The 23,552-nt window shown below is 29.0% G+C and overlaps 1 protein-coding gene across 1 annotated transcript in view; it reads right to left on the minus strand.

The window, feature by feature from the left end:
- The window catches only part of LRP1 (LDL receptor protein 1), a 473,582-nt gene that overhangs the window by 308,588 nt on the left and 141,442 nt on the right, over positions 1–23,552 (minus strand). Inside the window, exons 4-8 of the mRNA XM_075382014.1 lie at positions 20,962–21,090; positions 17,881–18,015; positions 12,760–12,885; positions 7,425–7,676; positions 5,495–5,657 (exon numbers count right to left, since the gene is read on the minus strand). Of these exons, the coding sequence (XP_075238129.1) occupies positions 5,495–5,657; positions 7,425–7,676; positions 12,760–12,885; positions 17,881–18,015; positions 20,962–21,090 (805 nt within the window). The remainder of the gene's footprint in view (positions 1–5,494; positions 5,658–7,424; positions 7,677–12,759; positions 12,886–17,880; positions 18,016–20,961; positions 21,091–23,552) is intronic.

Genomic DNA, 23,552 nt, shown 5'->3' on the forward strand with positions numbered 1-23,552 from the left:
GTCTGAGCTTCATCACTCTTATGATCCTTTACAATATCCTCTTATGTTTTTGAAGGGCACCAAAGATTTTTATTATCTAACTATTCCAGTTAATAATAATGAATAAAATAAAACAGTTTTCTGCATATAATTTTATGCTTATCGACTTATGGTTCGAGATAATATAAACAATTTTTTACATTATTACAGAAACTTATTTATCAACATTGTGTTGACATGATGGCCAAAATGATCACTGAAAGATTAGCCTTTATTCGCAATAACAAAAACAATTATGTGCTGAACATCTTCAAGATACTATACAACAAGACAGTTAATGCTAACAACATGGGTCAATGTGTTATACTTCCCTCATTTTTTGCTAGTTCACCATGGTATATGTATGAAAAATCACAAGATGCTATGAAATACATGCATAAACATGGGCGTCCATATTTATTTATAACTTTTACGTGTAATCCTGAATGGCCAAAAGTAAAATTGAACTATTCACTGGTTAAAAATCTACTGATAAACACAATATTATAAACAGAGTTTTCCATTTGAAAATAAAAAACTCCAAGGCCTTAATAACAAAAAAGAAATATTTGGTTTGGTCAACTGCTATGGGTTAAGTGTCAATTGGCAAAAACGAGGCTTATCTCATTGTCACATATTGGTATATGTTAGTAACTAAAATACAACCTGACGAAACTGATCTTAATATATATGCTGTTGGTTCTATTTGTAAAAATGATCCACTTGGATCAAACCCTTTGAGATATTACATCATGAGGTAAATTAATGGGTGGTATAACTTTCATGTTTGCTGAAGACTTTTGGCAAACATTGCCTGTCATCACAAGAGGAACTAGGGCTTGATGTTGCCTTAAATCATCACCCTTATGGAAATTTCTCCTCACTAATAACTTAATAACTAATATGAAGGTTCATCTTGGAGAAGGCGATGCCAACTTTCTTACAACTACTAAACATTGGAAATGTTGGTTACATTTCTGAAAAAGTTGAAGGGCAAACAAGGAATATCTATCTATAGATTCTGTAATCAATACTGAAGATGCAGACCACCATCCTCCAGAATTTTTGAATTCTCATTGTGCAGGCTTTCTACCTCCATAAGCTCAATCAGCTTAATTCAGAATGTCAATACATTCTACTACCAGCAAATCAAAACACCGCAAAAACTATCATATATTCAGAAGTCCTACCAATTTATAGTGTTAGAAAATGGGCTGGCTACATTATAATCTCTGGCGAAGCCGAGACTGAGGATGCTATATATATATATATATAAACTAACATGTCATGAGTGATCAATGCCCAGCAAAAACTACTAAAGATAAATTGATGAAAACTTTTATACAATTTCTCCTTATAGTGTAATTGCATACTAAGAAAATCCACTTTCAAATTCTGAGTTTAATGGGTTAAGATGGAGTAACAATGAAATTATTTTTTTTTATTTCTCGGTAATAGAGACAGATATCAACTTAATTTTTGGTGTGTGCAATCTGAATATGAATATCTAAAAATTTACTTGTACATTTTTTGAAATTCAGAGATTAAATGTGTTAAAATGGATTTTTTTACTTTTTTAAAACCTGTCATTTTTCTAATTTCTCAGTAACAAATGAAGAAATCAACCTCGATAAATGTAATCTTCATGTCAGTAAACCAACTTCCAGGTTTTTGAAATTCAAACTTGAAAGGAAATGAAATTTTTTAACAATGATTGTAAATTTGCCCAATCTGGACTATAGTAAACAAGATATTCAGAAGATCTGGGCTTGCAAATATTCTTCAGATAAATATTTAAAAACCATTTTAGGGTTTTTTAATTCTGGCTTTTTAAGGGATGCAAAGATATACGACTGTTGCTCAACCAACACAGCCACTGCCACTGTAACTGTATGAGTGACTGGCTGCACCTATCCCCGGTTACTCGACTAAAGAGCATAAAATAAAAGAATTAACTGCTACAGGGAAACATAAGTAACCATATAGTGCAGGCAAAACTGCAATGAAGAGCAAATGTATATATATATATATATATATATATATATATATATATATATATATCATACTTGTTTGATGTAACTTTATGACTTGATGTACTTTTGCGGATCCCACATCATCAGTCAATAACATAATTCTGTAGTTACATCAAACAAATAAAAAATAAATAAAACTTAAAAATTTAGAAAACATATTTATTAAATTTTATATTTTATATACAATATGTTTTCTAAATTTTTAAGTTTTTGTTTTCTTTTTATTATTTGTTTGATGTAATTATAGAATTCTGTACCAACTGATGATGCAGAATCCTGTGAAAGTTGACTATTGGTATTAGTTTTTTTAGGTTTTTTTTATTACTGTGTTTTGGTAGTTAAGTTTTTATTTTTTTTTAAATTTAATTAGCACAGTGGTCGACGAATTGTTTGAATATTCAAAAATTTATATATATATATATATATATCTTTATATGTATATTTCTTGTGTGCGTGTGTATGTCACTGAACTCCTCCTAAACGGCTGGACCGATTTTGATGAAATTTTTTGTGTGTGTTCAAGGGGATTCGAGAATGGTTTAGATTCACAATTTGGTCCACTGGAAAATGTTTTTTTAATTAATTTATTTAATGTGTTGTTGTTGATCTTGGGATGGTTAAGGTTCACAATTAAATTCAGTAGGCAGTGCTGCAATCCGGTTTTAAAATTTTTTTTTAATTTTTGGCATATCAGAACCGGTAGTTGGTGGTGCGATCGGATTCTAGGAAATTTTTTTATTTTGTTGCTTTTTCGCATATCAGTTACTTGCATCGTTGCTTAATGTTATTATTACATTAAAATTTGTATTTTTAACGTCAATTTTGTGATTTAATTCAAACTACTCTCTAAACAGAGACTAGTTTGAATTAAATCCGATAGGTAGTGCTGTTCTGACAATTGGATTTATTTACATTCTGACTTTTATAAAGTGAAAGGTTAAATTTTATGAATTTCCGTAATGTTTTGTAAGTTTCTTAATGTTCAGTATTAATTGTAATGATTTTGCAGCCACAGCCCTTTTCGTTAAAAAATTATTTTCCACCGAATACTGTGATTAGAGAGTGGTGTGAATTAAATACGATAGGTAGTGCTGTTGTTTTGCCATTTGAATTTATTTACATTCTGACTTTTATAAAGTGAAAGGTTAAATTTTGTGAAGTTTTTTTTGCTGAATGTTCAGTTTTTTTAAGGTTTTATGAAACTTTCAATTGTGTTCATTTAATTTGTATTTATACTCAAATCTAGCAATAGCGAAGCATTGCCGAGTCTGCTAGAATTACGCGCTTATTGAGAATATTATTTATTTAAATAACGTTTTAAAGTGTAATTAAAAAATATACATTGTGCAAATTTGTAAGATGCAGTATTGAAGTGGGTATTTTACATGACTTTTCATGAATTTTAATGATGTATACACATCATTCATTGTGCATTCAATAACAATCAACTTAATCTACAAATTTAAATTGTCAGTTCTTATTTGATTCTATGCAACTTATGAAGTATTGAACGGCTCTTTGAAAATAAAAATGTCAGTTGGTAAAATAAATTATAACATTTATAAAATTAAAATATAATGTACGTATAATAATTATAGTTTAAAGTATATTTAAAAAATTGAAGTTATAATTTTTGTAGCTGATTAATTTTGTAAAAAATTTTCTAAAATTGGTTTTAATTTACAATTATCTAAAATTTGGTAAAATAGATGTTAAAATAAAGAATGAGAAAAAGGATAAAAATTTCTACTAAAATTTTAACTAGGTTGCTTTTTTTACAATGCTTTAATTTTTTATTAATTGATTAATTAAGCTATCACATGGTTATGAAACTTCAAAATTATTAAATTTAAAAAAATGCAGGAGGTACTTTTTTAAAATGATCTTAAGTGAAAATTAGAAGTAACGTGGATGAAAATTTATTAATTACACTAATTATTAATTTTACGACGTTTCGATTTTTTAATTCAATTTTCGTCAGACATCTCAATATTTAGTGAAAATAAATATTAACCATACTACACATAATTAATCAATACACACATAATTATTCAATAATTAGTAATAATTAATGAATTTTTGTCCACATTCCTGCAAATTTTAACTTAAATAAGTTACTTATATTTATGTGTTGTGCATTTATTACAGAACAGTGCCACGTCAGGACAACGTCTGTCGGGTCCACCAGTATATATATATATATATATATATCAACACATGCACATACATACACATTTGAATTGGTTGTTATTCACAACAAGAATAATCAATTCTTTTTTTAAAGTATCTTTTTAATAAGATGAAGACTCCATGTTCTAATTAAACTTAGAGGTAATAAAATCTCAGTGTTATTTTTTGTTATTGCTTTTAGAATGATAAAAAAGTATGCATTATATCAATGTCTCATATAATATACTCATATTCCTACTCATCTCTACTGGATTCTATTAGAAAGGAAACTGATGAACCTATTATTACTCTCACACCAGCATTTTTTTAAGTTCCTCTCACAAAATATTATGCCTTACTATAACAGACAACAAATTTATTTCTAAAATGTGATTACCTATTCTTTTTGTTACTTATCCATTTTATAAACACACGTTACACTTAATCCTATATACTTTCTGAATCCTTTCAGGTTCTTACTGTAAAAGCAAACTTCAAATGTTCAAATGTTCATTAACCAGTTTTTACACATATCAGCAATGTTTTGCAAAAATGTCTATCCCAGCAATAAACTAGTAATTATATGCATTGTGACTGCTTTCAGTCTGATGGAGAGGAAAATCAGCAGCAATATTTAATTCTTCTTTATAAACCTTATAAAGTTGTCTTTCATATTTTATCAAATTAATGACACTCAATAAAATACAATTATGATAGTATATATTATGAATAATAGTTAAGATAGTAGCTTGTAACAGGAAGATTCATATCTCTAGAATCCACAATTATAAAAAAGCACAGCAATATTTAAACAATTAGTACATTAAAAAAAAAAAGAATTTTAATTGAAATGTGAAATATAAAGTCACAGAGTGTTTATAAACCAAATTATGAATGTAAAATTAAAATTTTAACAGGATAACAATGATATTATTTCAGTCCATATATTCATGAAATAATAACATAAAATGTAAGTCAATGATGTCAGATACAATTCCTATTAGATCTGTTTAATTATTTTTATTATATTATTGGATTTATTTACTTTTTAATTTGCATGTATAAGGATAATTATATTGTTGTTTTATCTAGTTAGTTATATAATTACCTTTCTTAATTGCTACTTTGATTTCTTATAACGAAAAACAAAACACCAAAATAAAGCAAATATTAAAAGTTTTTAAGAGACCTGAAAAAATATACGCAACCTTTTTTTTTAACAGCACTAATGTGACAATCATGTATTGTAATAAATTAAGTACTCATCAACATACCCTCTAGTAGGATCTAATGCAATCCCTCTTGGCTTGCTCAGATTAACGTCAATCAATATCATACAGTGTTTCATTGTCTGAGTACATATAAATATCATTTCACGATGATCATCAAGAAAATACCAATTGCCAGAAATCCAGTCAAGAGCTATATGTGTATTAGCTGGAAAATCAAAATAAAACCATTAACACTTATAATTAATTCTCATAAACACAAAAATTATACAACATAGTAATTTAGTTCACATGTGTAGTTAGCAATAAATACAACCTTCATAAACACATAACTTACATGGTTTGCAGATACACAATTTCAAATGGAGATTAAAACATAAAACATTAAGATGCGATAAGAAACATAAAAATTCTGTCAACTCTACAAATGGATTGAAAAGACATATAATAACTGAATGATCGTCAGAGTGAATACATTCATGCAGTAACTATGTCACAAGAATATTAAAAAAATAAATAAAAATAGAACTATGGGGAAAACATTATGAAAATAACAGCAGTTAACAAACTTTACCCTTAGTCAGCATTTAATACAAAAAAACTAGCTATCAAAATATGTTTGTTTTTAAGTAAAATCTTTTCAGCAGAATAAAGTGTATATTAATAATTGATAGTTTTCTGTACTGTTTGTTCACTAGTACATGTTTTATCAGAATATCAGTCAAATATAATTTTTTTCTAATAAAATAGTTTTTAAACACTTTTTTATTTGCTACAATTTCCACAAAATTTTTCACGTTAAGTTTTATTTCTGAATTATAAAATAGTAGATTGTTTAATACAAAAAAATTGTTAAAAGTCAAACTCATTGAAAATAATAAACAAAATAATGACATGCAGAAATGTGAAGGCAATGGTAAACATTTATTATACTGAGTGAGTCTTTACAAAAAGTATAGTGTACAATACACACAATGTGGTGTGTATATGTATCTCCTTCTTCTCTGTCAGTGTGAATGTGTGTTATGTGCATTAACTGGGATGTATTTTTCAGATAAATGTTCTTTATAAAAAAGAACAAGTTATTTGACAGAAAATAAGGGTAAATAATAATTGAAATACTTTAACATTGTAACAAATCCTAAGTTTTGAATTTACATTTGAATTAATTTATGTTTAAGTCTGAAATCCCTGAAACACAAAAAAATTCACAATATTAAACCTCCAGATGATTTTATTTTTAAATTATAAATTAATGAATTTACAAAAGGGAAAAATTACAATACCCAATTTGTACTTTTAGCAAACATTACTTATAAAAACTTTACACAACCTGAGCACTGCATATTCCCTACAACTAAGCACATTTTCTATAAAGAAATTAAATAAAAAAAGAAAAACATCCAATGGAAATATTTCTAAGAAATTTGTTATATGTTTGAAATCCATAAAAACATCATATAAATTCTTGTCATCTGCAACTACAACACAAAATAATTAATTCCTATCCTTGTAAATATAGCATCCCCTACGTAACAAAAATTAATGTGAAAGAAAGAGATTCTCTCAACATTAAAGAAATACACTAGTAAATTGTATTTTTATACATCTTTATTAGAGATAGCTGCTCAATTAACAAGCTGTGTGAGAAAGAGTGCTAAGAGAATATCTGTTGCACTCATAATGGTAGCCCACAATTGCTACAAATTTACCTGAAGAGTGAAACAAAAAAAAAACATCTAAAACACAGGTATTTTGTTGACTTATAGCCACTCCATATCTCTATAAAAATGTCATAATTCAATCAACATGAAAATACTTGCTTAACTCTAGCTCTTTAAAAACATTCTATCAATCATAGGACTTATGAATGATCACTCATCTTAAATGTAAAAAAAGAATACTCAACAAAAATAAATCTCCTAAGCCCTGTAATAATTATTTATTACTATAACCATAAAAAAGCAATACTTACAGGCAATTGGAAATAATGTGGGTGATGGAAGCTGCCATGGTTTATCAAGACTATCAATGAATGCACAACTAAGAACTGCATTACTACTGTTGTGCTGAATATAACAAACTGTTTTGTTCCGATGATAAAATTCAAGTGCTAGTGTCTGTAGATACACAACTGAATTCCCATCCCACTTTTTTCCATTTAAATGCATCCGCCGAATTTCAGTAGTGCTAGTAAATATTAAACTAGGCTCCTCTTCAGGAGGTTCTGAAATATCAAAAATAAAAATAAAAATTAACTAATCAGTATTAAAAACTATTTCATATACTATGAAATCACCTAATCACTATTCATATTAAAAATTTTTTTAATGCAAAAATAACATGTTAAAATCTAAAAACTAAATAAAGTAAAAAAAAAAAATCAAAATCAAAAAGTTCTAACAGTATAGCATGGCATACAGTTACTTTTCCATTTACTTCCTCATGGCATACAGTTACTTTTCCATTTACTTCCTCAAAGATTTTTCACATATTTTATTTTTTATATGCTCCACACTTTTCCTTCTCCTTTTTGAACTATTGTTCTTGGATGCCTTAAATATATGTGACCCAAGAGCCTTTCTTTCTTTTTACGAAACTCTACTACAGAAAATTTCTCTTCTTGGATCAGTAAAATTTAATTTTATCAAGTTAATTTTAAAAATAAATGTTAAAATTTATAAATAAATAAAAAAGATTTACTTAATGGTTAAAATACTTAACTGGGGAGAAAAAAGTCATTTAACATATTAAACAACAAATTCAAAATATATTCCAAGTACATTCTATATAATCTAAAAAAGAATATTGAGGTTTTAATTTGTTATAATATCTCCTGGATGAGAATTACAGTGTTGGTTTAAAGCTAGAATCAAAGGGGGAAGAAGAACAGTTTTAGTTGTGCACTGGGTGTAAATTGATTCTTCGTACTTGGTAGAACTAGTGTGGACTGTATTTTTTTATCAAATGGTAGATGATGAAATGAAGCAACGCTATGTTCTTCTTGAATTGTTATATTTAATTTCTTGTCACCCTTGACATTTTAACTGAATTACAATAGTTACATTAAACTTAAGAATGTATGACTTTAGTCATAATTGAACTTGAACATTATCAAGACACTATGAGTCCCCCCCTTGGACTGAAATGAAAACATGACCGCACTGTGTGGGATCCTGACTTAGAATACAACTAACACTAATTGTCCATTCAAACGAAATGAAAAATGTGACCGCACTGGGTGGGACTCTAACATAGAATACTAGTACGAGCCTCACCTTCCTGCTAGCGCTAGCACCAACTAGATCGCAGCACTGGATGGCTCACCGTGGAACGGAACACACCGCCCACCAATTGTAATTACCTTAATTATAATTTCGTGATACCTTACATGAAATGAAACTTAATATACAAACAAAGAGTATTACATAAAATAATTATGTTAATGCCTGAGAAATCAGTCAGGTATGGAACAAAAATTAAAAAATGTCCAGAAGTAAGTAAAGTAGGATCAGATGCATGCCGCCCACCATGATGGATAGGTATTGGGAACGTGGAATTGATTTCTTCCGAAGAAAGATCTGACATTATATGATTATTTTTATTTTTTAAATTATAAATGAAGCAACGACAATGTGAAAATATGTTTAATGTTCGTGTGAATGAAGAAATTGGTTTTGAAAATTCTACAGCTTCTGTAGTTTGAAGAGCAGCTGGAAACACATTAGTTTTGCTAGCTTCTTCTCTTCCTTCAGCGAATCTGGTGGAATCATAGAAATGATAGGCGAATTGGATGGCCAGGCATTCTTTTGCTTCAGAAAAGACAGACCATTCCACCAGAGTTGTGATGAGGTTAATGCATCCGGAATGCAACCATGTGACAGGATGCTGTGGGGTTATCCCTTGAAGGAACGTGCTTCCATAAGCATTCCTTAGTTAGCTCTTGAATTTCGCAAACTCTATTTGCGACGAATACCTTCCATTGATTAGGAAGCGATGACAACCAGTAAAGTACTATTTTGGAATCCAACCAAAAATGGATTGAATCAAATCTTACACCTGAAATACACTTAACCTTATTGAATAAATGAGATAATAGAAGAGCCTCATTCAGCTCTAACCTAGGAATAGAAATTTTCTTGACTGAAGCAACTCTAGATTTTGAACACAATAAGTGGGTTTCAATGTGTTCATTGCTATCAGCAGACCTGATGAAAAGACATGCACCGTATACGCTACTACCTGCATAAAAAAATCCATGTAATTGATAACTCTTACTAAAACTAATTTTAACTAACCTAGGAATCCTAAAATTACTTGAAGGTTTGAGCTGAGATCACAGAAAATTCAATTTTTCTGCTAACGGAGTGGGAAGAACTTCATCCCATTGCAGGCTAGCGCACCATAACTCTTGGATGAACACTTTAAATGGAACGATTATAGGAGCACATAGTCCTAAAGGATCAAACAATGAAGAAATGATTGACAAAATGGAGCGCTTGCTGTAAGAAGTATTATAATCTTTTGGTTTGAATTGATAAATGAAATCATTGCCTTGAGGATTCCAAAATAATCAAAGTGTCTTGATATTTTCATCCTTATCTAATTTGAAGAAAGAATCAGAATTGTCAAACACATCTGGAACACTGGAATGGCATTTATGTAGTGAAAGTCCATATTTGCTAAGCAATAATGAAACATCAATATATAACTGTTTCAACTGATCGATGTTGTCACAACCAGTGTGCAGATCATCGACATACAAATCTTGCTTAATTACTTGGCAAGCTTGAGGAAAAGAGGCTTTAGTTTGATTGGAAATTTTGATATAACATATTGTAGCTAGAAAACTTGAAGGTGCTAAACCATATATAACTGTGAAACTATGAGTCTTTCCTCAAATGCAAGATGGACCAGAAAATTTTATTTGCCAAGATGGTGAGCCTCTTCACAGGGATAACTTTGTATGGGATTGGTTGAATGACATTTTCTATAACCGCTGGATCAGTCACCAAGGACCTGATGACAGAGCTTATTTGCAGTGGCCTCCAAGTTCATCTTATCTGACCCATGTGATTCTTTTCCTTTCAGATTTTGTAAAGGATATTTTATACGTGCCTTTGCTACCTAGTAATCTGCTCAGTTACAGGCACAGAATTGATGCAACTGTCACTTCAGACACGATGGTTAAAATATGTGACAAACTCTACTGTTGAATGGATGTGAGCCACATGACAAAAGACCTCATTGAACACTTATAGGGAAAAACTGTAAAAGTTGTTCTTTCATTTTTTTTGTGATTCACTACTGTAAATCAAAGTTAAGAGATATTAAATAGCTTTAAAGTCCTCATATTCTTTTTTCTACACCTTATACCATTGCATCATCACAAAGCCGTCCCAGAATTTTTATAACTTATTCTACTTAATAAAATAATGGAAAAATTTGATATAAACGTATATCCTAAAATCCTTCATTTGTAAGTTATGGCTAGTAAAAGATTTTGCTTGGATTTCAGCTAACTGATGAAATGAGATCATACTGAAATTTTTAGGACATTAATTAATGCCAGAATTGGTGATTTCATATGGTTTTTGACATGAAAAATTGAATAAAATAGGTCTCAGAACTTTATCTACAGTAGTTTTTGAAAAATCTGGAGTGAAAACCAATAAATTGGGATAAAAACCCCTTTTTTATGTTTGATGGACAATAACTTTATTGAATGGATAATAAACACAAACCTTTTAAGTAAAATTTGTAGAAAATTTAATTCTGTAGTTGAGGATACAATTTATTATAAAATATTATTTTCATTAGAAATTATTATAAAATCAAGCATCTCAAGATGCTTGATTAATTTTTTCCCCTCTTTATATTTCTCACTGCACCTTGCACTTTGTTTATCCTACAATGATATATTATTTAGAGAAAAAATCCTTCAATCATATAATCAAATGGACTTGGGGTGCTTCTTAATATCAGAATGTTATGAATTAGTATTACGTCATGTTTTTATATACATTTGAAAAAATTAAAAACGTATTAATTCTACTGACTTAAATTCTTTTCTTTTGGCTGTATAATTAATATTTTTTTTCTAATATAACACCAACTTCAGACATATCAGGTAGTTATCCAATTCTTTTTGAATGCTAGCTGATGTTGCTCCCCTAGGTTAAGACTTTTTTTAATCCATTTGTGTCTTTGACAATCTCACTAATCCAAAAACTTTAAAAACCAGTCAATCTACTTTTCTATTTTATTTTTTTATTTTATTTTTACTGGAGCTAATCTATTATGGTTTGTTTTAACAGCAAAAACCTGTGTAACATGTAGAGCCTAATCTCCTAGTAAGCTCAGCATAGTTCCACCCACCTGTAACCCTATAAACCATGTTGCAATATGTCAGAATAGTAACTATCACACCAACTTGCATTTCTCAAGATATCTTTGTTTTTATTCTTTTCCTCATCTTCCTGCTGCAGACAACACCCATCACTTAAAAAAATTTAACACAATGTTTACATTTATTTTGAAAACCTAATATATTTTGACAACTAATCTTTTAAATATAAATATTTGAATAACTGTTAATATGTTAAATAAAAATTACGGACTGACTGCTACATTCTATTCTCGAATATTAATATTTTAAGAAGTTATTGAGAAGTTTCCAAATATTTTTGGAGTTTTTTTATGTTTTGCAATAAGTTTTCTGCGTAAATAATTTTAAAAACAATTTCTTTTTTCTCTATTTCCATTTAAGCATTAAAATTTTTTTGTTGTCTTCCAAAATGAAAATTTTAATCATAACAGCACTCCTTCTAATCTCTTATTCTAAATATCTTTTTTTAAATTATTGATTTTTTCTAATATTTTTTCTTGTTTAATTTCTTTTTCTAAATAACAATTATATATCTAATTTCTTTTCTTATATTTAACCTGAATTCTACATTTGAATTATTTCTGGTATTAAGAAAAATTACATTAATGACTGCCTTTTACTTTTATCTTTTCACTGTGACACAATTTCTTTTTATTGTTAAAAATTATTTATTAGGTTACTTTTTAATTACGTAGAAACTCTGCTCAAAAATTACATTTTTAACAAGTTTTTTCTCTAACTGGAAAGCACTTAATAATTTTAAAATATATTACAATTTCTTTTCTTTTTAATCAATAAAAATATTTATTTAAGTTCTGTTAATAAATACCATCAATAATTTTTTTATTTTAAAATCAAAGAAATGATTTTAACTATGTGTTATATGAATTAAGACAATTTTCTAGAGAGTAAAATCACTTACCATTAATGGCTTTACATGAAGATTGTCCTTCTTTCTTATATCCCTCAACACAAGAGCAAACAAATGAACCCACTGTATTTTTACACATCTGATCACAGGTTCCATCAAGCTGACATTCATCAGCATCTGTAATATAAGACACAAATAAATATAGATGCAAAACAATTTAACAACAGAAAAATGTGATTTCCCTTTTAAAGAAGAATCTTTAATTTAAAAATCCACTTTCTTACCCATTTCAGATCACGCTATGTCACAGCAGTCTACAAGCCAAATTAACTGGGCTTATTCAGCTCAGATAAACAACTTCTAAAACAATAGCATGATTTGAATCCCAATAAATAAAGTTCACTGAAAAGTATAAAAAAATTATATATATATATATATATATATATATATATATATATGTCAGTGACTCAGTTTTCTAACATTTCATGTTTTGCACTTCTGTTTCATTACAATACTTACAGTAATGGAAAGACAGGTGTGTCTAATTGGACGACCATTTGTTGCTGTGTAGGCATAGTATTACTAACCCACCGGGTTTGTCTAGTGGTGAATGCGTCTCCCCAAATCAGCTGATTTGGAAGTCGAGAGTTCCAGTGTTCAAGTCCTACTAAAGTCAGTTATTTTTACACGGATTTGAATACTAGATCGTGGATTGTTTTTTAGTGGTTAGGTTTCAATTAACCACACATCTCAGGAATGGTCGAACTGAGACTGTACAAGACTACACTTCATTTACACTCATACATATCATCCTCATTCATCCTCTGAAGTATTGTCTGAAAGGTAATTACCGGAGGCTAAACAGGAAAAAGAAAAGACATAGTATTACTGGTTACAAAAATAATTTAGAAATTTTGGAAATTTGTAACAATAGTAGAAGACTGGCTATACTTGAAAAACATTATATTTACAAATTTAAACAAAAGTATGAAATGATTAATCAACAGATCGTTTTTGAAGATGATAATTAATTAAAGACATAGTTGATTGTAGCAAGTGGCAGCAGTGCTTACATATGTAGCTGCGTGATGTTTTAAATTTATTATCATTCCAGTTGGCATTTCGTTATGTTGTTCAAGTTTTGTGGTTATTAGGGTTTACGGTATCTAAATTTTTGGTTTTTATTTATTTGTTTTTTGTTTTAATTTGATGTGATTTTGGAATTTTGTACCAACTGATGATATGGGATCCCACAAAAGTCGACTTTTGGTATTAGTTTTCTAGGTTCTGTTATTGTTTGTTAATTATTTTTTTGTTGTTACGTTTTATATATATATATATATATATATATATATATATATATATATATAAAATTTATTGACTTGATTTAGATAAATCAAGAATAATAATTAATATAATACTTAGCGAATCATTTCTTTTACTTTTTCACATTTCTTTTGGATGCAATAGAATACTTGGTGATTGGAAGGAAAGGAAGATGAAGGAAGAGATTTCAAATGATCAATAGGATGATGGAAAAGATAAACTACACCGAAACGAAGAAGTTAGCAAAGAACAGAACAAGATGGAGAACAGCAGATGTGACAGAACCTGCCCTAATGGTAGAACACTATGAATGAATGAATGGATGGATGTTTGCATGGCGCATTGCTGTATCGAATAAATAATTATAAAACATAAATTGATGACTTTTCTTTAACATAAAATAAGAATTACGTCACTGTTTATTAATTCATATACATTTTAAGACAAAATTTTAATTTAGAACTGAAGAAAGAACATCACATTCTTTTGCTACATTTAGAAAAACTGATAACTCAATCAGTATATTATTATATTCATCTGATGAAGAAGTGCACACAGTGAAAGCACTAATAAAAATAAACAAGAGATAAATATTAAAAATTAAAAAACACAACTGCCAAAAAAAAAAAAACATTATTGACAAAAGTTGCTTTTTAATATAGGATAATTAAAGTATGTACAGTGACAATTTTGTTTGTAGTATTTATATACATTTTTTTTTCAATTTTTTGAAACCAAATGTTATTAAACAGAAATTTTTAAAAATTTAATATTATTTTATTTAATGTAAATTTAATTCTATTATTTTTATAATATTATTCATTCAATTGATTTGAATCATTCGGTTCAAACTCAACTCATACAGTGATAGAGACTCACAGTTCATTAATTCAATTCATTAAAGTTTGTGCTTCAACCAGCAAATCTCCACTACTATATTAGAATCATTTTTCAAGCCTGGTGATTACCTCTCCTCACTTGCTTACACTTAAATTTCATCTGTGGCAGACTTATAGGGTTAACATTCTCAATAAATTTAACTCTGTTAATGAAAAGACACAAATACACCGCATGAATGTAGCTACAATTGTGATGCTGTACAAATCTCTAATTGCATTTCTGGATGAACTGAAAGGTCTGTTTAACTTCTATAAGATGACTGGTAAAAAGAAAATAAAAACCGTCCAAACTGTTCTTGAAAATGAATTTGATGGTGAATGTGTAGAAAAAATAGGTCTAAAAGATCAAGAAAAAGGAAGAAGTTCTTTTCTTTGATTGATGAATCTGACTCAACTGAACCAGGAGAGAAGGAGGAGAAGAAGAAAACAGACCACAGTTTTCAAGAAAGCTTGATATGATCCTTAATAAGCTTTGTTCAGACTTGAACAAAAGAATCACTGTCTACATTGAGTTTTTCAGCATATTCTCCTTCTTAACAAGTCTATGCAGCTTAGATGCTGAGGATATCACCACAGCAACATCTTCTTGGGAGAAAATTTATACAACTGACAATGAAGAATCTTCATTTGTTGTCGAGTGTCTTCATTTAAAAGTACTTTTAACTCAAGGCAAATTAGACAATGCCAGTGCTGAACAAATGTCACTAATGTAACTTAACAAACTTATAATATCGAAAATTTATCTTCAGGACTTATATCCTTAACATAAGTAATTGTCTTAAAGTGTATTTATGTACACCAGCAACAAACTGTGCTGCTGAAAGATAATTTTCCACACTATCAAGAATCAAAAATTATCTGAGATCTACTACTTCTAAGAAGAGATTTTGTTCATCTAGATGTTTTAGTAACTGAAAAAGACTTGATTATGAAACTTGATTTTCATAATGATATTAATGATTTTGATCAAAGCAAAACGTAAGCAATTTTGATATACTGTTCATGTGTTTTAGAAATTTCAGCTTTTTAGATAATATAAGCTCTTATTAATTTATTTAGATTAAATTTTTTATAGTCCATTTTTTTAACAATAGTTAGTGTAATACTTTTTTATACTCTTTACTGAACAAAATTTGTTCTGAATTTAACGATTTTTTTTAAATGTTTTTATTTTTTTATCAATAAACAATTTTTACAAAATAAAAATAAAAAGCTATAAATTAATGTGTAAATGTAAAAAAATAAGAATTAACAAAAAAAACATCACTGAAGATGGACTTAGGGCCAAAAACATTTTGAACATGAAAAAATAAAGGTAGAGGAGTATTCTCTAATTCTGTACTTTGTGGAGGCTGAAAAAATATTATATATAATATAAACTCTACACACATTATGTCTGAAAAGTTCCCAAACTAAATTAAATAAAAATACAGATTTAAAAATAAACATATTTACTTACATCAGCCCTGTACATAAAACCCTTCTTTAGTTATATACCCGCAGGACCAGTACAGCCCGTCAAATGCTCTGGAGCAATCACTCTGTGGGATCACCTTCAACTGCTCAGTGCAAGCCCTTTTGGCGGCCGGAATGTCGTCAAAAAAGCAGCCTTTCAGCTTCAACTTGAGTTTCGGGAACAAAAAATAGTCTGCTGGAGCGAAGTCGGATAGAATAAGATGGTGATTTGGTTTGCGCTGTAATAACTTGTTAAAACTGTTGCCATGTTTGCTGAGGCATTGTCATGCAAGAGGGTCCAACAGCCCAGATCTCTGTACCTGAAGCCAGATTCGACGAATGCAACGCATCAGGCATTTCATTACTTTCAAATAGATCTTAAAATTCATGGTTTGACCAGTTGAGATAGTTTGGCTAGTTGCATGCACACTTTCGCAACATTTTCATCATGAACAGCTATTGATAACCTCCCACTTTTCGTCGTCATCCTACTCTCTACCGTCTTTAAATCACTTTCATCACGTGTGTTGTAGTATGAGATGCGGCTTCATCATAGCTTGCTGTATCATAGAATAAGTTTCAACGAAAAATTTTTGAAGTCGAGCACAAAATTTTATTGTGCTTCTCTGTTTCATTCGTGAGCTCAGCCAAGGTCACATGAACACAACGTACGCGGCTGAATATAACTCGAGACTGGAGTGACGAAACATGATGAAATTTTGTAAAAACACTCGTCAGACATCATACTACATAGTTCCTTGGTTTTCTGAGAGATGGCGCTACTCTACAGAAATTTAGTTCGGAAACTTTTCAGACATACTGTGTATTATACTTGAAAATGATTAACCGTTAATACCGTTTTGAAAGTAAATTTACAACTTTGTAATTACGGTAGAAAAGTATAATAAAAGTATAACATAGTTAATATGAGTACACAGGAACGTGTTTTAAAATTTTGAAAAAAAATGATTACAAACTTTTATGATATATAAAGATGATTTAGTAGGATAGTTGGAATAGCATTGGTTAAAAATTGGATAGTGGCAGAGGGTAGCTTGGGGAGGGGGGAGGTATGGTATATGTAGGGGGAATAGCCCTGGACTCATGGGCTCAAAACATGTAAATTTATCTCTGGGTATCCTCTTAAACCTGAATTATTAATAAAAAGGTTGTGCTGCACTAATATATACACTAAATATCTTATACTGTTTTTGTCCATGAAAGTCAGTGAACCAAATTTGATTTAGTTTGTCATTTAAAAAGCTCATGATTTTAATTCTTATTAATATGCATTTATTATTTATACATTTAATACATTTATTATTTGCATACTCAAAACATCAATATTAAGTTTCAGTCTTAGTTAAGGCAAAATATCTGGATAAGTGCAAAACCTCAAAATAATAAAATTAATCCTAAGATACAAAAAATCCATAACAAAGAATTAAATTTTATTATCAATTTCTAATTCTAGAAAATAACATAAACTGACCTACACAAGATGAACCACTATGCTGTTGACCAGGAAGACAAAAACAAAGTGATCCAGTCGGTGCTTCATGGGATGGTTTTCCTACAGGACGGCAATCATGTGAGCAGTCAAGCTTCTGGCATCCACTTAAATCACCTGCAACAGCATAGCAACAGAATAATCACAAATAACTTCCATAATTATAAAATTTATTGTGTAGTTTTATATTTTTAGCATTAACCACTTTTTCCACTGTTTAATTTATTTCCCTCTTTTAATTATTTTGAGTAGATATGCTCAACTTAGTGAGAAATACAACAGTTTATTTGCAGTTATAAAAAGATTTATGTTTAAATGTTAAAAAAATTGTTTAAATTTTTAAAAGTTTAAATGATAACACTTTTCTAACACATTTTCACCTCTTTTTTTATAAAAAAGTTGAATTTCTTAAACTTATTTATTTTCATTTGACTTTACTCACATAAATTTTCTCGTAATTGAAATCTCTGTAAATTAAGTTTTAATTGTTAACAGTAATTTCAAATTGTTTTCAGTAATTTCAAGTTTATGCTTAACCAAAAACCATGATTTCAATACTTTATAAGTTAATAATAACTCAAATACAAAATATTTCCCAACTACTTTTACTTGAGCCTTCTTTAATTCATCAGTAGAATACATCCTGACATTATTTACATTTCTTTTTTGCGATGTCCTGCACATATCTTTATTTATATTTATATAAGTTTATAGCTAGCTACTTACCTATACATTATTTCAAATCTATCTTTATCTTTGTACATGTTCAAGTCATAAGTATAATTAAAAGTAAATATATTCTCACACAAAATAAAGTATTTTTCTAGTTTTTTAAATCAGTTGATTCAGTACACACATTGTTATCCTCTGGATTCAATTACCTTATGTGAAGTATCACAGACACCAACTGAAAGATACATACTCATCTTTTTAAATTCAATTGCTGTAACAAATTAGATGGTCTACTTTCTCTTCTTATATTACTTATATTTACTTAGTAAAATGTCAGGAAGAAAATATAATTTTGACCCAAAACCGATTCATTATTGGTGAGATGAAAAATCTAATAACTTCTTATAAGTTAAGTTTACAATGCCCTCATTTCATGGACCAAAATCAGGAAACAATCCCAATACGAGGGTCATTTAGTAATTAAACAGACTAGCTGTATGTACAGTATGGCTGTACAGCAAAAGTGATTAATTAAATACAATTTTCTTTTCTACTTTTCCACATAATCCCGACCAACTTCTCTGCACTTGTCCTACCTTTTCATGAATCTTCTTATCCTCTCAGCAAAGAATTCTTTACCTTGATCTCAAAGCCAGTTTTGTCATTTTTTCTTTACCGCTTTGTTGTTGTTGAAGTTGATGTCATGCAAAGATTCTTTCATCGAATTAAACAGATAAAATTCAAAGAGGCAAGGTCAGAGCTGTAAGGAGGATGAGCTAGAAGCTTCAACCCACTTTACCAATAGTTTCCAGTGTCAGTTGTTCCATATGAGGTCAAGCGTTGACTTGAAGAAGAAGCACACCTCTCCTCTGCCATCCCAGGCACTTCCTCTTCAACGCGGGCTTGACTTTGTTCTCAATCATGGCTGAGTAGTATAGGCTGTTTAAAGTGCATTGCTCCTCCAAATAATCACAGAAAATTATACCATGGGCACTCCAAAAGATGGTTAATGACCTTACCAGCCAATAGTTGCATTTTTAATTTCTTACAGACAAGCGATTCAGGATGTTTTCACTGCATGCTTTGAGGCCTGGACTCTGGTTCAAAATGATGTATCCAAGTTTCGTCACAGGTTAAAATCTTGTCCAAAAATGCATCACCTTTGTTATTGAAACAATTTTTAAGTTCAATGCATATGTGAAATCTCTTGGCTTTGTAATGAACGATAAGCTCTCTTAGACAAGTCTTACGGTAGTTCAATTTGTTTTAAATGATGGAATGAGTTGCGCCAACACTTATTCGACATTTTCCAGCAATTTATTCAACTGCAAGTCGTCAGTCTCCTTGTATAAGTAAATCAATATGAAAATCTAACGCCAAGATTGACACTGTTATCAGACGTCGGGAGCAATGCTTGTTGTTTACACATTTGCGACCACTTTTAAACTTTTCTAGCTGCGCATAAAAACTCAAACAGTTCATGCAACTATTGCCAAATTGACTGTTCATCCTAGAGAATATTTCTGATGGTTGTACACCTTACAGAAGTAAAAATCAGATCACAGAACACTGTTCTTAAAAAATACTTTCTTTGAGAGGACATACCATCATAACTAAGACTTTAGAGGTTATGTTTACATAAATATTAATCGAACAGCTGACTCACTCTTCGCAAGGTTGCCAACTAACATTTAAAAAAGTTTCAATTGTCTGCATTAAGTGTTTCCTTCACTAAAAATATTTGTCTGTTTAAGTATTGAAAGACTCTCGTATTAATTCAATTGAATTTGAAACTTTCAATTCAAATTGAAAGTAAAAGAACTCATAAGTGATTTAGGCATAACAAATGAAGCCAGAAGAAAATGGACTGTTTAATTTACAAGATGTAATAAAATGAGCTTATATAGGAAAATTATATTATTGCAAAGGGTTTTCAAAGAATACACTGATAAAGTAATCAGTTTGTATCAGTGTAAAGAAGCAATGGAAACATTTGTTTTTATTATCCCAAGTAGAAAATGCTAAAGAAAGACCATTGTTTTTGACAGCCCAAAAGATACAACCATCAGCAGAAAATTAAGATGATACAGAGATGAAGAAAGAAGAATATATTAAAATGCAGTAAATTAAAAACAAATGGAAATAAAACACAAGCAACAAATAATAAGATATATATTAAAAGCAATAATTATAATCTTTCTTTTTTCAACAAAGATAAAGTTTTAATATTCCTAATTGATATCTTTTATCACTATGTTTATTGTTAGGTATTATTTGCAAATATTTTCAGGGTACTATTCCAGAATCTCACTATGAATACACCTTATGTAGCTTCTCAATAACTGCACACCAAAAATAATTAGTTGCAAAATGAAATTATGAAATAAATACCACAAAATGAGCCTTCATCAGTTCCATTTGGACAATCAGGTTTTTCATCACAAAATTTTACAATCGGTAAGCATTCAACTGAATCAGGGCATCTAGCTTCATTCCAGAGACAAGGTGCTCCTGACTCACCTGTAAAAAAATATTTAATATAATTCAATTTAATGTAATCCTAATGATAAAATTTTCACTTAGCACTTATTAATCTGATATGGTTCAAACGTATTTATAATGGTAAAACAAGTACATATATCTAATTAAATAAATTAAATAATGAAATGCTTTTTACTTCCTTGTACGAAGTAAAGGAAATATTGTGATCACAAAAATTTTCAATTTTCAACGGAAATATCCGTTCCAACTATCCATGAAAACATTTTAAGTAGTTTCGGCATGACATCTATACATGCGTATGTATCTCGCATAACTCAAAAATGATTAGCTATAGGATGTTGAAATTTTGGATTTAGGAGTGTTGTAACATCTAGTTGTGCACCTCCCCTTTTGATTTCAATCGACTGGACCAAAAGTGTCCCAAAAAGCTCAAAATCCAAAAAAAATTTGGATTTTGGACTTTATCTTAACTGCAGTAATAAGCCCTCTATGAGAACTTTTCAACAATATATCATATGTTGTACTTATTTTCATTGGTTCCAGAGTTATAGTCAAATAAAATTTTAATGAAATATTTGAATCTTATAAGGGGAGGCACATTGGTTTGAATCAGACTTCATCTCCTTTTTTTAACTTTAATTTTTTTAAATTTATATATATTGATTTATTAGTAATTATTATTAACCTGTGATTGTAAAAAAAGATTTATGATAAATAATAATTCAGTAATAACAATAAAAAAAAATAAATGAAAAAGTATCAGAGGTTATTAATGAAATTCAATTTTATGTACTTTTCATTTTTTTTAAATGTGTATATGTAAATTTAATAGGCATACAAAGAAGTCATGTGGGATCCACATCAGATTTTTTTACTTTTAGTAATAAATAAAATTGTTAGCAAATTTTACATTAGTAATAGTTATATAGTTTTATATATATACACACACACTGGTTCTCCTGGGAATTTCATAACCAACTGTACTCATGAAAATAATGTAAAAAATTCATATAAAAAATATGTCCTAAAATGTTTAATTTGCAAGTTAGGGCTAGTAAAAGATTTTGCTTTGACTTCAGCTACCCTGATGAAATGAGGTCATATTGAAATTTTTAGGACATTAGTTGAGGAGCAGAATTAGTGATTTCTTATGATTTTTGACCTGAAAAATCATATAAATTGGGTCCCAGAACCGTATCTGCAGTAGCTTTTGAGAAATTTGGGGTGGAACATGTAAATTGATGTAAAAAAAACCCTGTTTTTTATGTCTGATGTACAATAACTTTGTTAAATGGGTAATAAACAAGTAAAACCTAAACAAAACTTATAAAGAATTTAATTCTGAAAAAAATTATTTAAGATAAGTTGAATAATACAAAGAAAAGTTAGAAAAATTCAAACTTTATTTAGAAACAGTATACTAGTGACATCACCTTGATGGCATTATAGCCACCTGATCTACTCATACTGAATCAAAGGCAAAATCAATCAGATCAATACATCTCCTCAAATCAGCTAGCTTCAAGATGTTTCCCTTGCATTTCCAACAATTTACGCATAAATTCTCTATATATAAAATATATGAAATTAACAGTGGAATATTGTATTATCACACAACTTAACTGCAGTGTAAAATTTAATTTTGCCATTGTATGTCATCAGGAAATGAGTTTAATTAAAGTTGCAAGATCTGAGGACACAGTTAAACTATTGTAAGTTAAAGAAAAGCATGTAAAGACATACCATATCCTCAAATAAAATTTCAATTAACTTGCAGATATTAGTTCTTCCCTTTCAAATATTAAAAAAAAAAAAAAAACAGTTGATTTTTTAATATAAATCACCCTTTTGGAGTACTTATACGATACCAAATGAAAAAAGTGATTTATCATACTGTAAAATGTTATTAGGAAACACATATGTATGGATGAAAAATTGAAATTGACAACTTTATATATAACATATTTATCTAGAACAAGAATTCTAATGACTTGCTGAACCAAACATAATAATTTAAAATATTAGGTATAACATCTCCTAATTCCATTAACATAAATTTGTATTTCAAAATTTTTTATATAAAAATTCTGATTTCTGAATAGTGGATTATTTTCATAAATGTGACATTTTTCCAAAATAGTTGTGTTTTTATATTAAATGAATATAATCCCCATATTATGAAGACAGGATGTCTTGTACATCACAAAAATTTGCATACATATATAAATCTTACACATTCACACAATAGTATGAATTACCTACAAAATTTAATTACATACTGTTAGGAATTGTAACAACAATTTCTCTGAATAATAATTTCAGGCTTGGTAAATAAAAAAAAAACTATCCAACAGACATAAATTTTATCAGATTTAATAAAAATCCTACCTAATTAATTAGTAATTATTTATTTACTTAACACCTGATCACAGTTACCAATTTTAATTTATAGGTTGAAGAGAAACACATTTTATAGCGTG

This window comes from Lycorma delicatula, chromosome 1 (assembly GCF_047948215.1).
Source record: "Lycorma delicatula isolate Av1 chromosome 1, ASM4794821v1, whole genome shotgun sequence".
NCBI lineage: Eukaryota > Metazoa > Arthropoda > Insecta > Hemiptera > Fulgoridae > Lycorma > Lycorma delicatula.